Source organism: Telmatherina bonti (genome assembly GCF_933228915.1).
Source record: "Telmatherina bonti genome assembly, chromosome: 8".
Taxonomy (NCBI): Eukaryota; Metazoa; Chordata; class Actinopteri; order Atheriniformes; family Telmatherinidae; genus Telmatherina; species Telmatherina bonti.
Genome location: NC_136626.1, coordinates 28,378,614 through 28,392,732, shown reverse-complemented (window position 1 = coordinate 28,392,732; position 14,119 = coordinate 28,378,614). Strand labels below are relative to the sequence as shown.

At 41.8% G+C, this 14,119-nt stretch overlaps 1 protein-coding gene across 1 annotated transcript in view; it reads right to left on the bottom strand.

Moving 5' to 3' along the window:
- Positions 1–3,323: 3,323 nt before the first annotated feature.
- The window catches only part of pip5k1ca (phosphatidylinositol-4-phosphate 5-kinase, type I, gamma a), a gene marked incomplete at its 5' end in the record, with an annotated part of 51,591 nt that continues 40,795 nt past the window's right edge, over positions 3,324–14,119 (bottom strand). The window contains 6 exons of the mRNA XM_079244967.1: positions 3,324–3,460; positions 9,113–9,362; positions 12,232–12,351; positions 12,614–12,646; positions 13,213–13,354; positions 13,657–13,818. Of these exons, the coding sequence (XP_079101093.1) occupies positions 3,458–3,460; positions 9,113–9,362; positions 12,232–12,351; positions 12,614–12,646; positions 13,213–13,354; positions 13,657–13,818 (710 nt within the window). The 3' untranslated portion in view covers positions 3,324–3,457. The remainder of the gene's footprint in view (positions 3,461–9,112; positions 9,363–12,231; positions 12,352–12,613; positions 12,647–13,212; positions 13,355–13,656; positions 13,819–14,119) is intronic.

Sequence of the window (14,119 nt, the reverse complement as noted above, 5' to 3'; positions counted from 1 at the left end):
TGTGTACAACCAAATGAAGAGGTTTAGCTTAAAAAAGTGGCCAGTGAGTGTACGCATGGTCCTGTTGGACAGTGGATCAGTGATGTCTAAACAGCTGATAGAATTATCATGATTATGAGCAAATTATTTCAACAAGGAATGAATTTATGCCATTACAGTCAAGAACAACAATTCATAGAACTGCTTTATTTTGTTTTCATTCTGATTGAGTCCAACACACGCACACACAGCCATCTATTTATCCTCATGTATAAATAGATGAATATACACAGATATACATAAATACACTTTTCTGATATGCATATTCATTTTGAAATCATGCTATGTCTCTGTAACGGACTCTCCCTATTGGATGAGGGCACACAGCAATTTGAAAACACAACACAGCTGAACATTTGGAAGAATCCCTACTGATCTGGATGTACAGTAAAACGCACAAATCTTTCAATTCTTGGATGTCATACAAAGAAGCAGCTGGGGGAGTTTACAGACCATAAATATACAGCAGCTGCATCTCAAAAGACACACTGAAGAATATGGTACAGTAAATTATGTAGATTGCAATAAATTCTTGCTCAGCAGCAAAAATAAAACCAAATAAAAATAATATTCTCCGATTCAAATGGAAAATATATTTGTATATCTTTATATATGTATTTATAGATTTATGTACACATTCTCAGGAGCACAACTATGAGGAAAAACAAAATCCAACAACAGGTGGAAAAAAAAGAAAGATATAAACAGACTCACATGTAACATTTTTCAATAAGGCGATCAAACAGAAGTGAAATGATAAGACTGTACAAAATATTGCTGCTATGTCTTCATCTGATGAACAATAGCAAACTGATTACAACTGGCCACTGCACATCATGAGAACAAACTGATTTCTATTTTACAATGTCTGACACTGATGTGTCCTCTCCGTACACAAACACACACAGAAACGCACCGACAAAAACAGAAGAGAGTTGCTCTGAAGTTGAGATTTTTCAAAATGCCTGTTTTAAGTCCTAAGATGTGCACCACAGAGAGAGACTACAGTAAACACTAACCCTACGATGACTGTGATTGACTGCACTGACACACTCTCACACACAGTCCTAAAATAAATATCTAAATATCAGTGAACTCTTATCTAATGACTTTAAAATATGACTTCCTGGATGATGTGATGTATGTTTATTTGGCCTCGATCACTAGTTCATCTTCAGGTCCTCTTAAGAAGTGCAAACAACATTCAATCCATTCACAAACTGCTGTGTTTGTCCATATATACAGATAATGGGTACAATTGACTGCAAATACTACAACTGATGGTCTACATCTACAAACATTTGAGCTGTCAGCTCGATGGATTTGTTTCTGTGAGGAGGGAGACTGGATACCTGGATCGAAAATGTCACTGATATCTTTAAAAAAAGCTTTTAAAAAAAAGTACCCCACAAAATTTGATTTTGTGTGCATCTGTCTAAAATTTGAGCAACACTGGAAGACATTGCAATGAATGAATTTACTGTAATGACAATGTCTGTGGCCTTAGTGTTGAAATCGAAGCCTCTAAGTTTTGAAGGGTCAAAACCGCAGAAGTTTACACATGGAGGAGGGGGGGTTGAGGTGAAAAATGTAGTGATGCTGCATCTATGTGACATAAACAAGAGAGTAGATACGGCTAACAAACAAAGCTGCTGCGATCAATTAAAACAGAAACCAAAAGTTCTTTGGATGCATATAAAAACATGAAGCTTTTCAGAGTGAAAAAGTACAGATAACATCAAAATCCTTTAAATTAAATACAAACAAACAAACTTTCAGTTGTAAAACAGCAACAACAACAAAAAAAGCTAATAAAAATGTCACAAAAACGCTTAAGTTATAAAGAACTATTTTGTAAATTCAAGAACCTCTGTGTATTTTCACTAAAGTTTAGTGTTTAAATTCTTTCCTTTATAAGCTAAGCTGCATATTTTTACTTCTACATATGTGTAGATGACAGATGACAGATACCACCATATGATGTTTTGACTGACTGGATGATGGTTTGCAATAAAAACCGTGTTCTGTGAGCACAGGCAGAGCCCTCCCAGTTTTCCCACTGAATGCGCTGAAATCTGCAAACTCAGCTGCAACATTCAGAATCAGCAGCGGCAAGTTTCTGCAAATTTCAACTGAGCTGTGATGTGTGAGGAGCCTGTTTGGGAAGTCCCGTTTAATTGGATCTATTCGTCTATAGTCCCTGTTCGAGCACTTGGGTAGATCTGAAGTTGGCTGATTCACTTGAAAGCTTCCAATCAAAGTGAATATTTCTGTCATGTGACAAGACTCTGTAGATTGAAGCAACTCTGATGCATTTTTGACAAATAGTGTCATGAGTAAGTGTTAGTAAGAGTGTTCATAGGGTTACTATAGTAGCATATTTGGCTACACATTAGCAAATCACTTAAACTGGGCAATAAATTTGGCCAGTACTCTACTGGCTGTGGAGGTTTCTTGTTTGACACGCACTGGAGCGAACATATAGTTGAGGTGACGGCTCTAAAAGAAGTTCCTACCCTGACACGACCTCTGGTCTTGGTTTATGTTTGCAGAGGCTTTTCATCCGCTGCAGTTCTCATCTCAGCATTTTGACTTAAAAAGACGGTGTGAAATCTTGAATCTGTATCTGAGCTGGAACCATCATGCCATGGATGTGAACTACACCAGGAACACAAAACATCTCCCTGATTTGCTTGCCAAACTGAAGCAATGGACAAAATGCTTGAAAAATTTCTCCAGGTAAATTATTTGTGTTGTGAATTCAAATTAACAGGCACTGCAATTTTCTGTGATCTGATTTGAATTTCATGTGGAAAAATTACTGTCAAACAGTAATCCAGCAGCAAAGGCAGGGAAGAAGGCAGCTGACTGGTAATCATCCATAGAAAAAAAAAACCCCAAAAGCATATGCAGATATTTGATAAGTAAAGTTCTCCTGTGTTTCAATATGAAGTAATATTGAGGATTATCGTGACTACAAACTGAAATGAAGAGACCACCAGAGCCAGCAGCTTACTTCGCTTCACCACTCAGTGGGAAAGCTGGTGTTAAGTTCCTCAGAGGACTGTGCTCGTGTGAAACAGAACATACGGGAAGTTATCATGGTATTGATGTATGTCAAACACATACGACTACAGCCTTATACAGACTATGTCACACATACACATACATATTTAGTAAATTGATATAATAAATTTCATTTGTCAGGGGTGAAAGGCAGGGATGGTTGGAAATCAGTGATGTCATCACTGTCAGGATTTCTCCCCCTTCTGGCGCTCAAGTCACCGTTTCCTCTCAGAATATTTCCGGATGCATGTTTAAAATCCTGGTTCAGACATGGCTTCCGCTGAGGTCTGGACTTCAGACTGATGAGTCCTCTCCGCTGAGGCGTTCACTCGTCTCTGCCAGAGAACCGGCTTTACTGCGGGAGACACACAGAACCAGTTAGCGTGCACAGATGAGTGAGAACATATTTATTTCTGGGTGTAAGAATCTGATCTGAGCCAGAAAATCAAAGGGAATTTATAAAATCAAAAGGAGAAAGGAGGACAGGGCAGTCAGCAGCGGAAGAACGTTTCATAAAAAGCAAAGACCTGAGAAGTTTCTTAACATTCAGTTGCGTATTGCAGGTTATATTTTACAAGACAAAAATCTGACTGAAGCAGTTTTCACATCTTCTTTTTATGAAACCCTGAAATAATAAACGTTTCATGTATTATCTTATAATGAACCTGATCTGTTAGCTGAAGAAATTCAATCATAACATATGCATTTTGTGCAGCTCATGCTCGTCAAAGTTGTCTTCAGTGTTCTGATACACTTCTTTAAAAAAACACGTCTTTAAAAAATTGTGAAATATTTCAGTTAATTATATTTCCCTTTAATAAAACTAACCAGTGTCGTATCATGTAGTTGGAAAGCCTGATGAGTCAACTTTACTATGAACTTTTAAGGATCATGACTTTATTTAAATTGAGTAACACAGCTAAACATGTGGGAAGTGCCTAAAAAACAAACAAAACAAAACAAACAAAAAAAAAAAGACTGGACCTCAGTGAAATACTAACATGTCAGACTGAAACTCTGAAGTCAGTGCTCATCCCATATTTCCTACATGTGTGTTTTAACTCCAGGATGCAACACTTCCTCACAGAAATGGGATCATCACGGAGCATCTCCAGAATTTGGAAGTGGAGAGGAAGGATCGACCTGCTGAGTCCAGACCTCAACCCGGCTGAATGATTGGTCCCAGCTTGGCTGTGCTGAACTTACTAAAGTGACCAACCCAACCAGGCTGGTTGATCTACAACATCTCCTGGTTGAGCAACGGGACGCCATCCCACAGCTGAATGTGACCAGGCTGATGACCAGCATGGGGACGAGGTACCAATGAAGTGTATAAATGAAGTGTAAAAATGGCCAACATATGTTCTGTTTTTCTTATTACAGTGGGAGGGTGAAAGCATCCAGTCCACTAAGCAACCAGACGGGGGTCAACGGGAGAATATTGCAGGGGGTTTTGACACATTGTTGGGGGCACTACCCACATTTTTAGCTGTGTTAGTCATTCCATAGAAGCTGACTCCTTACAAGTTGTACCTCATTGTAAAAGTAAGTACTCAGGTTTTCTAACAACATGTAATAAAACACCTTTTGGTAAAATTAAAAGATAGAAATAATTAATAAAAATTCTTTTTTCAATTGTGTTTGTAGAGTTTTTTCAAAGCTATTACAACTGAGTTTTTTTGCCTTCAGAATTATACAAATCAGGTGTCATAACTCATAAGTCTTTATTAGAGCATGCCATACGGTGCAGTTTGGGTAAAAAGCTGCAACACAGAGCTCAGTAAACAAGCAGCTCTTTATGCATGTCTTAATGAAAAACCTCAAAGAGAAAACAGCCGCAGTCAGGAAGACATCATTTCCATCCCGACTCTGAATGATTCAACTTCTAATTATTTAACCAAACAGATTTATCAAACAGGAAGAAAATGTTCCTTTAAAACTCTTCTTTTCCCGTCCGTGTTCTGTAAAATCTTGTGAGGTTTGTTTCATAATCTGTAGCATGAGAATCTAGCAGCTGTATGACGTGCTGGATGGGAGGCTTCACTCAGCCAGCGGATGCAGGTTTAGCAGCTTGTTGGACACAGACATGGATGGTTTGTTATGGACCAAATGATCATGGAGTCGATGACCATTTTCATAAATTTATCAATGAAGAATGAACGCTGTAATGCAGGGGCTGAAGCTTCACTGTAAAAGCTTCCTAAATGGTTTAACGTCACAACTCATCCTCTTCATGCCGGATGAGTGATCGCCTCAGCTGATCTGACTCCTCATCTGAGGGAATTTCCTGTGCTTTATATTTTAGTCTGATGCTTCTCACTTACTGTCTCTCTTTCCCAATCTCCATCTGGCAGGGCCTTAGACTCTGAGCCATAGTGTAGCGGAGAGTACACCCAGGTCCTGTCCTCTGGAGGCTGTTTTTACACACCCACCACAGCAGAGGGGGCCAGAGGGACAGAGGAAAGGCCAAAGGCACAGACACAAGCAGCAGGGGCAGGCAGGAGAGAAAGACACAAGAGATCACAGGAGAAAAGACAAGAGAGGAAATGAAAATTAGGGATGCATAAAGGAGGAAATGTTTTTGAGACAAATCAGAAAGTGTGAACTTGACATGTTGAGAGTGCTCTGAAGGATGCGTTAAACCTGGTGGACACGTCGCTGTTAATGTTAAATAACACGCAGAAGTGCTGTGAATGTGTAAATATTAACAGAAGTCTTATTCATGTCTGCTTTATCGCATGTCTTTGTGGACTAGCTTTAAGAGCAAGTACACAGAGCGAAGGGATGAGATGCTACATCAGCCAAGCGGGGGAGCATGAGGAGTGAGAAGGAGGAGATGGGAAAGCCAGGATGCCGAGAGTCACACACAGAAAGCATCCTCAAGAGCCAAGCAAGGGAACAGGATGTTTGTTTCTTTTCCAACAAGCAGAGTGCTGTTTGCAGTATGAAGTCACACCCAGTGTTGTCCAGGGGTAGCAGCCCTTCAGGATAGGAAAGCAGCTGGCATGTTTGCAATTTGGTGAGTTCAAGTCACACTCTTCCACTTCAATAAATAAACACTTAACTCTGCAACTGGAATGCTGTTGCAGGGATATGGCAACTTTGTTAGTGTGGAAATGATCAAAAGACTCAAATAAGAACTCTCCTGCCTTTTACACTTAAACCTGAGCAGATAATACAACATTTTTAGTGTCGAAACAATCACAAAAACACCAGCAGGGAAGAAAAGAAAATCACACAAGTCCAAAAATCTAGTTCTGACCACTCGAACGTTTAATGATTAAGCAGGGTCATTCTAGCCTAACACACTTACAGCGACTACTGCTGTCTACGTTACGTCTCACTTACTGGCCAACAGGATTTCCTCCGCTCTCGGAAGGGAGAGACCACCCAGGTCCTCCCATCAGGAAACTGACAGCAACAGAAGTAAATGACACATGGACAAACAAACACAAAGAGGATGAAGGGAGGTAGAAATAAGACAGTAAAGCAAAAAACAAAAAGGAGACATGCTGAGGTGAAAATGGAAGATGGCTCTGATCCTCTACAGATGAGTCAGTGATGACGGATAAATTCTCAAGTTTTTGCAGCCGCTTTCTTTCTATATCCAGCTTCCACACACACCATCTCATCACTTTTTTGATGACTCACGAGGGCATTCACACAGATGAGACAATGCAGAGAGAACAGCGAAGGGCATGACAGGAGTAAATAAAGGAGGAAGGCGAACATGATTTGAGAGCTGGAGGTGAAATGGTGATGGAAAATAAAAGATAATGGCAAAAAGACGTGAGGATTAGTGCTCTGAGACAGCTGTGACGTGATGACACACTCAGGCCTGGCTCTACAAGTCACTTAGACTACCAGTCATACCATGTGACCTCTGATTGGCTTCAACCATTGGTCAGCTGCACAGTTAAAATATAAAGCACGTTAAAATGAGTGACTTCTCCGCTCGTGTCCATTAACGGGTCTCAATGAGGAACATTCATTAAGAAGGTGATGCAGGTCCATGTGACAACTGCAAGGGAAACTATGGTTTCCATAGCTACTAAACCACCGTTGCAGGACTCTTGTATTCGTCTCTCAAACAGAACTGATGCGGACTACGTGATCATTTGCAGAGAGATGAGATGACAAGTGGTCTATTGAGATGCACATGAAGCGCCGGTGTGAAGCGATGCACTTAAAGCATCAACTTGAGATTGGAACACTGAAGAAGCAAATGCCTATCATGCACAAGCAGGACTGGAGAGCTTTTGAAGCTCCTGCAGTTGAACTTTCTATTGACTGACATTGCAACCTTGCAGAAAGCGATGGCTGAGACACACAGGGAGAAATGATCGACTTGAGCCCAAGATTATAATTTCTGTCTGATAAAACATTACCATCGTTCTGCAAGGGGATTTAAAGTAGTTTAAAGGAAGCTGAGCCATAAAGCAGAACCCTGATTTGTGTGGCACGTCAGAGGGAGGAAGTGACGGTAATGATGGAGAGATAAAAGAAAAACTTACTAGCTGTGCTTCTAATGTTAGTTTTGATTCACATTTAGAGGATATTTATAAGACAAACACAATTAAGCTAATGCTTGAATTTGTTGTTGAATGAATCACAACTTCCTTGCAGTTTCCAATCAATAGAAATATGTTTGATTCACATTTTTGTTTCAGATCTGCTTCAGCTGACTAGTGAGCTCAAAGGACGAGAAGATCAGCTGCTAAAGTTCACAATATAGGAGAAATCTAGTTCAAATATTCCTGACCAGCTATTTATAAGACACGTGGCTGCTGCTGCTGCTCCGTTTGGGTTTTCAGCAGTGCATGAAGTGTTGCCGAAACGCCATCTTTCCACTTGGCCGGTCCCCAGAAGCCACTTGCGACCTCATTGCCTGCAGCATGTTTTCTGTGTAGTTACACTTCAGTGTCAGTGAACAGTGTCTCACACACACACACACACACACACACACACACACACACACACACACACACACACACACACACACACACACACACACACACACACACACAATGGGAGTACCTCCTCCGTTTGAAGGATGAGCTGAAAGTCAGCCAGAACGAAGGAGTTGGACGAGGGGAGCTGTTAAATAACTGAGGACCTCACTTACTAAAGTGCTGGTCATTAGGCTTTCTCGTGACACATTAGAGAGTGTTTGATTCCAGACAGAAGACACCCAGCTGGAGTACAGCCGTCCAGCACATTCTTATCTAAAACCTCGAGTGTTGGCGATACTCTGCATCCTCCACCTGAAACTCATACATTCATTCATAGCAGAGCTTAGACCTGCCAACACAAACCAGTCCAGAGGCAGCACCTTGCTTTTAGTGGGGCAATCCAGGAGATCCAACACATGCAAACTGCATGAAGCTCCAACTGTTATTCACACAAAATCCATCATGTGTGCCGCCTTGTTCCAGACGGCATCAGGACTGGCCAGAAAAATCAAAATGCACATGCTTTTATCTCAACCTAACACCGGTGCAAAGAGCTGCATTGTACACAGCGTTTACTGCGTGAGTGTAAAACTTTGGGAGATATCCTTCCTTGCTAAGAGGCAGATGATGACGCAGCTATTGCCACCTGTCTTAGCGAGGCAGAAAAGACTGGATCAAGGGTGTCAATCTGCTAACTTGCCTCTCAGCAAGAAAAGTTAATGAGCAAGTTTCAAAAACATTTTCTTGAGTGAAATGCACCACACACTGCAAACCAAAATTGCACACACTCTTGTTCCCATACATGCCTGAGCTTCCTCTCCTCGTGTCAGCACCTCTGTTGGACGGCATCACACAGCTCAGTCAGTATAAACATTCAACCTGACAGTATAGGTGTGATGATGTGGTGGATAATAAAAATGTTGGGGGAAAAAAAAAGGCAGTTAAAGTGATTAAAGCTGCTGTGTGTGTGTGTGTGTGTGTGTGTATGTGTGAACAGACTGTTGTGCATCTGGATGTGTGGTCATGCTTCCTTTCTGCAGAGGGTTTTTACTTACAAAGTAGATATCTGTGATTGGCACGTCGTCATCGTCGTCCACTGAAGCTTGGCTGGTGCACCCTGACCCGGACACCTGGCTGGCCCTGTCTGCCTCCACCACCACCACTTTGGGACTGGAGGGGGCTTCCTCAAGTGTTCCAGGAGAGGAAGAAGCGACTGGAGCAGACGAGGAGGATGAGGCTGCATCGGGTGCAGATAAGGAGACAGGAGGTGCCGCCTCCTCTGCGCCTGCTGCTTCCTGAAGCCCACTGTGGGGAAAAAATTAAGGTTTAGAAAATTTATTTCTAAAATTGTTGTGAGCAAAGTGTTTTCAAATAAGAACCATTACAGCATACATAATTATTAGGAAGGAGAAAAACTATTTGAGCAAATTTCCAGCTGAAATTTATGAGCTACAACAACGAGTCCTTTCCCTCTCCTGTTATCTCACCTCACCTGACGTCTCTGCTGCTGTGTCCTCGCAGATTAAAGAAAGAAAGAAACAACCACACACACACAGCAGTGACTGACATTAAGAGCTGGGAGAAAGGAAAGGACCAAACCGTCCCAGACTGAAATTCAACAGTCAGGACAGTGTGCTGATTTTGTTGCTTTACATGCTTAAATTCCAAGATGTGCCAGCTGGACGCTCACTAAACCAATCCTTTATTGTTCCTGGCCAGACCATCAACTATTAGGAAGGATTTAGGTGCTTCTACGTTCTGTGTTTAAGCTTAGCTCCATAAGAGGAAAAGCCTTGCAGCTGGCCAGTGAAGCAAAAAAAAGCAGACTTGGCATCTCAATGAGAGACCTGATTGGCTGAATAAATGAGGAGGACAGGGTGGTGGTTACCATGCGGAGAGATCGGCTTTCAACCAGTCTCATTTCACCCCAGTTTTTTCAGTCCCGTTTACACTTTTACTCCATGTCTGATTGTTTTTCTCTTTGTCTGCCTCCCACTTTTACTCTTCCATCTTCTCTTTTGATCTTTTTCCTCCAATCAGTCTCCTCATTCCCTTCTCTTCCAGCTCAACTCTGTTTTCTCACGTTCATCCAAGCAGTTAGCCCATGCCTTCCTCCCCGCCAGCCGCTTCCACACCCTCGGGCCATATGTCTAGCCACTGCCCTCTCAGCATCAAACCAGATTATTCAGCTGGTTTCCCACGACAACCACACCGAAAACCTCTCTGATATAAGCCATCATCAAACCGGAACTCTCATGTCTGGAATTTTTTTGTCTAGTTTAACTCTTAGATCAAACCAAAATGCCCAAACCAGCAAATGTGTGATAAAAAACCAGGTTGAAAACATGAAGTTTAATGGGAGCAGCCACAGGGATGCAGGCTTCCTGGCCCACTGCCCTACTTCTCCAGGGTTGTCTCCCCCCCCCACCAAATGTTGGGGCTTTGTTGGTCCACTGTCTGCCTCACATGCAACAAATGCACCCACGACACAAATTAACATGCCTGTGTGCACCTCTCCCATAACCTGATTACAGCAGACGCCTGGTCCGCGCAGCACCTGCAGCTTTTATTTGTCAATAACAATGGACTCCTGAGGACAATAAACAAATGGGCTAAGCTGCTTTCAACTCTGTGTGTGGGTGTGAGTATATGAGTGTGAGACAAGTGTACTAATCCAACACCTGTCTGAAACCAGGTGAGACACTGGCAGCAGATTATTTATAGAACCATGTCAAACTGAGTCACAAACTGGAGATGATTGGGGTCATGGAGGCTCTGCAAGTTTCCTTCCTGTTTCAGAGTCAGACATTTAAAAAAGCTGCTTCTTTCAGATCGGACAGGAAGGGTGCAGATGTGTGTGTGTAGCACGGACAAAATGGATTTAGTATCTACAGAGCCTGTCCAGAAAAAAAAGCATCAAACCCTGGATTTAACTAAGGAAATAGGTAAGAGCTCCCACAACTGGCAACAAGTTATTCATCCATAAGTGAAGAGGTGGATTGCTGGTCATAATTAAACTATTCAGAAACTATTCATCCTTCATGTGTGTTCATTTCAGAAAGAACAAATTAATGGCCTCAAGCAAAGAAAACATCTAAGAAGATGTTTAAACTACCACAGCAGGGTTAACAGGGATAAGGAGAGAGGGGACCCATCATCTACCACACAGGACAAAATGCATCATAAACAAATCCTGAATTACTATGATCAGTTATTATTGAAGATTTAGTGAAATCATAAAGTAAAAAAAAACAACAACAGAAGAACTGAGGTTATGTTTATAAGTGAAAGTCAGAGTATTTCCACATGAGTCAAGGGATTGGGACTAAACAGCTGTGTAGCCATAAGAAAAGCAGGAATCGGTGACACTGATTGCAGAAAAGGCATAAAGATTGGACTCTGCAGCAATGGGAGAAGGTCATGTGGTCTGATGGGTTCAGATTTCTCCTTTTCCACAGTGATGGATGCATCAGAGTAAAAGGAGCGGTAAAAGTAAAAGTTATGCTTTTATCCTCATGCCTAGTGACTACTGTACAAGCCTGTGGGGGCAGTCTATGCTCTGGTGTTGCAGCACCTGGTCAGGTCTCAGCTCAATGTTATCTGTGCAAAGAATGTGATCAAGCTGACAAACTGAATCTGAATGACCGGGTTAATACATCAGTTTTTTCTTTCGTGATTGTATGGCCGAATATCAAGATGACAAAGCCAAGATTCACCTGGCTTAGATTGTGAAAGAGAGGTTCAGGGAGCATGAGACATCATTTTTATTATAGAGTCCAGATTTAAACCCCACTGAGAGTCTTTGGGATGTACTGAAGAAGACTTTTCAGTGATTCAATTCTCCTTTTATCATCACTTCTACAAGATCTTGGCAAAAAATGAATGCAACTCTGGATCAAGATAAATGTTGTGATGTAGCAGAAGCTTTGCAAACAATGCCGCAGTGAATAAGTGCTGTAATCAGAGCTACAGGCGGTCCAGTGACAGAAAGTTCATATTCCCTTTATGTTAAAACGTGCATATTTTATTACTATGAAAGCTGAAAGAAATATTGATTTTTCTTTTAATTTTTATCTCTGTCTTACTTCCAGCTAGTTAAGGTCTCCTTTACAGGATCTGAACTTTTGACTGAAGTCACAAGGCAGTGAAGACAGTATAATCACACCTGGAGTACCTGGTTTCAGTTGATGGTTGTGGGCCAGAGATGGTGGGTTCACTGTCATGTCTCTTCAGCTCTACCTCCACCGTGATGGTCTGCTGATCCTCCTCACGCACACGCATCTCCTCCTGGGTCCTAAACAGAATAAGTCAAACATGAAAAAGGAATAAAATCATGTAAAAAGGAAACAAAACATAAAAAAATCCCAACACAAACACCTACATCTTAGCAACAGGGGAAAAAGGAACTCATTCATAAACACACGGACTTGACATTTTTCTGAGGTATCCACCCACCACACCCACAGATTTTAATGCTGAGAAAACACAGAGGCCTCAGAAGTTTGTAAAGCCAGCTGAGCATATCCTGCTTGAACACAGTTTATGATTCAACTCACCTCCCATCATGGCTGAGAGACTGGGTGTGTCTCCTGGAGACAGAGAAGACAGTGTGAGCGCAAGCTGTGAATGAAAACTCCAGCAGCTGCTGACATAACACAACTGACACCATCATGTCCATGTTACACTGTGACAAGAAGAACTTGAAATAACAACTAGTGGAAACACAGAACTCAGTTTAACAGCATATTTGAACAGAAAATAGATTGATCTCTGTTGATATAAAACAAATGTTATGCTGGTTAGCCAAGAGAAAAGTGTATTACAGCCTCCTTAAGACGGCAGATCAACTCCTCTATTAACCCAGGATGAATTTATCTGGATGTTCTGCTTAATGATGGTTGCTTATCTGTATTTTATTTTTTTTTTAAAAGTTGGTATCTTTTGATGAAGACAATAAGATCATTTTTGACCACAGATGGACTGAAGTAGATGTTAGAGATAGAGGTGTTGCCCATAGCGACTGCATTGTCACTGGCCCTGAGAATAAAATGGCAGCTGTTCTTTCCCTCACTAAAGGCAAAAGTTGGTGGGCTTGGGCTTGGTGGCATTTTTCTTAGTTTTGGTGTCAAAGGTGCGCGACTGTGCGAGTTGGTACCTGTAGCGGGGATGCTCGGCTGTGTCAGAGGGAGATCGCTCTGGGATTGACAAGGAGGTGGTGGAAGAGAGCGTGGTAGCAATTGATGCTGTGGTGGCCTCCTCGAACGAAGGAGGAGTACATGGAAGGAGATCTGGTCGACCTGGTAGGAGGAGACAAATGTTTCTGCTTATTTTGGAGAGATTATGTCTGTCTCTAACATTTTTGTTGCCACTTTATTCAGTTCTCACAGACTATTCTGCTTGCGTCGTCTCCAGTTTCCCATGGCTAAAAACCGCAGATTAGTGGCTTTACAGTGGCTGTTTGGTGTAACTTCATTTCTTTATAAATGCCTCCAATCTTCTCTATTTTGTCTTTTTATATTTGGTCGGAGCTGTGTGAGCTGCAACACAGCGGCTCACTGAATGAAGATTTCTGTCTGATGTGCCTACGCTGTTCACTTACCTTCATCCTCCAGCGTTGGGAAGCTGCGGGCTCCTCTCAGGTCGTAGATGTTCTCGTCTCTGTCAGAGGCCAGCTGGCTGGCTGACCAGGCTGCGCCAGGTCCAGCACACTTAGGCACCGTCAACGACACACGACCCTTCTTGGATGGAGAAGACTTCAACGCTGACAGACAATGCATAGAGACACAAAGAACAGTAAGATATCTGGAAGTTACGGCGCTAATATTATGTTTCATAGTAACAACAACCAATCAAAACATGAATCAAATCCTGTTTTTAAAGGGTCAGTTTACTGAAATCTAAACAACACATTCACACTTCTTCCTCCTTCTGGAAGAAAAGTGATGAAAAACAGCCTATCAGATCAAAGTGAGATCATATTTTCCTCTCGCATGGCATTAAGCAGCACCTAATAAGGCTTTTAGCTGCAGTATCTGCTTTTCTGACCAAGGCTCTGAAGTAAA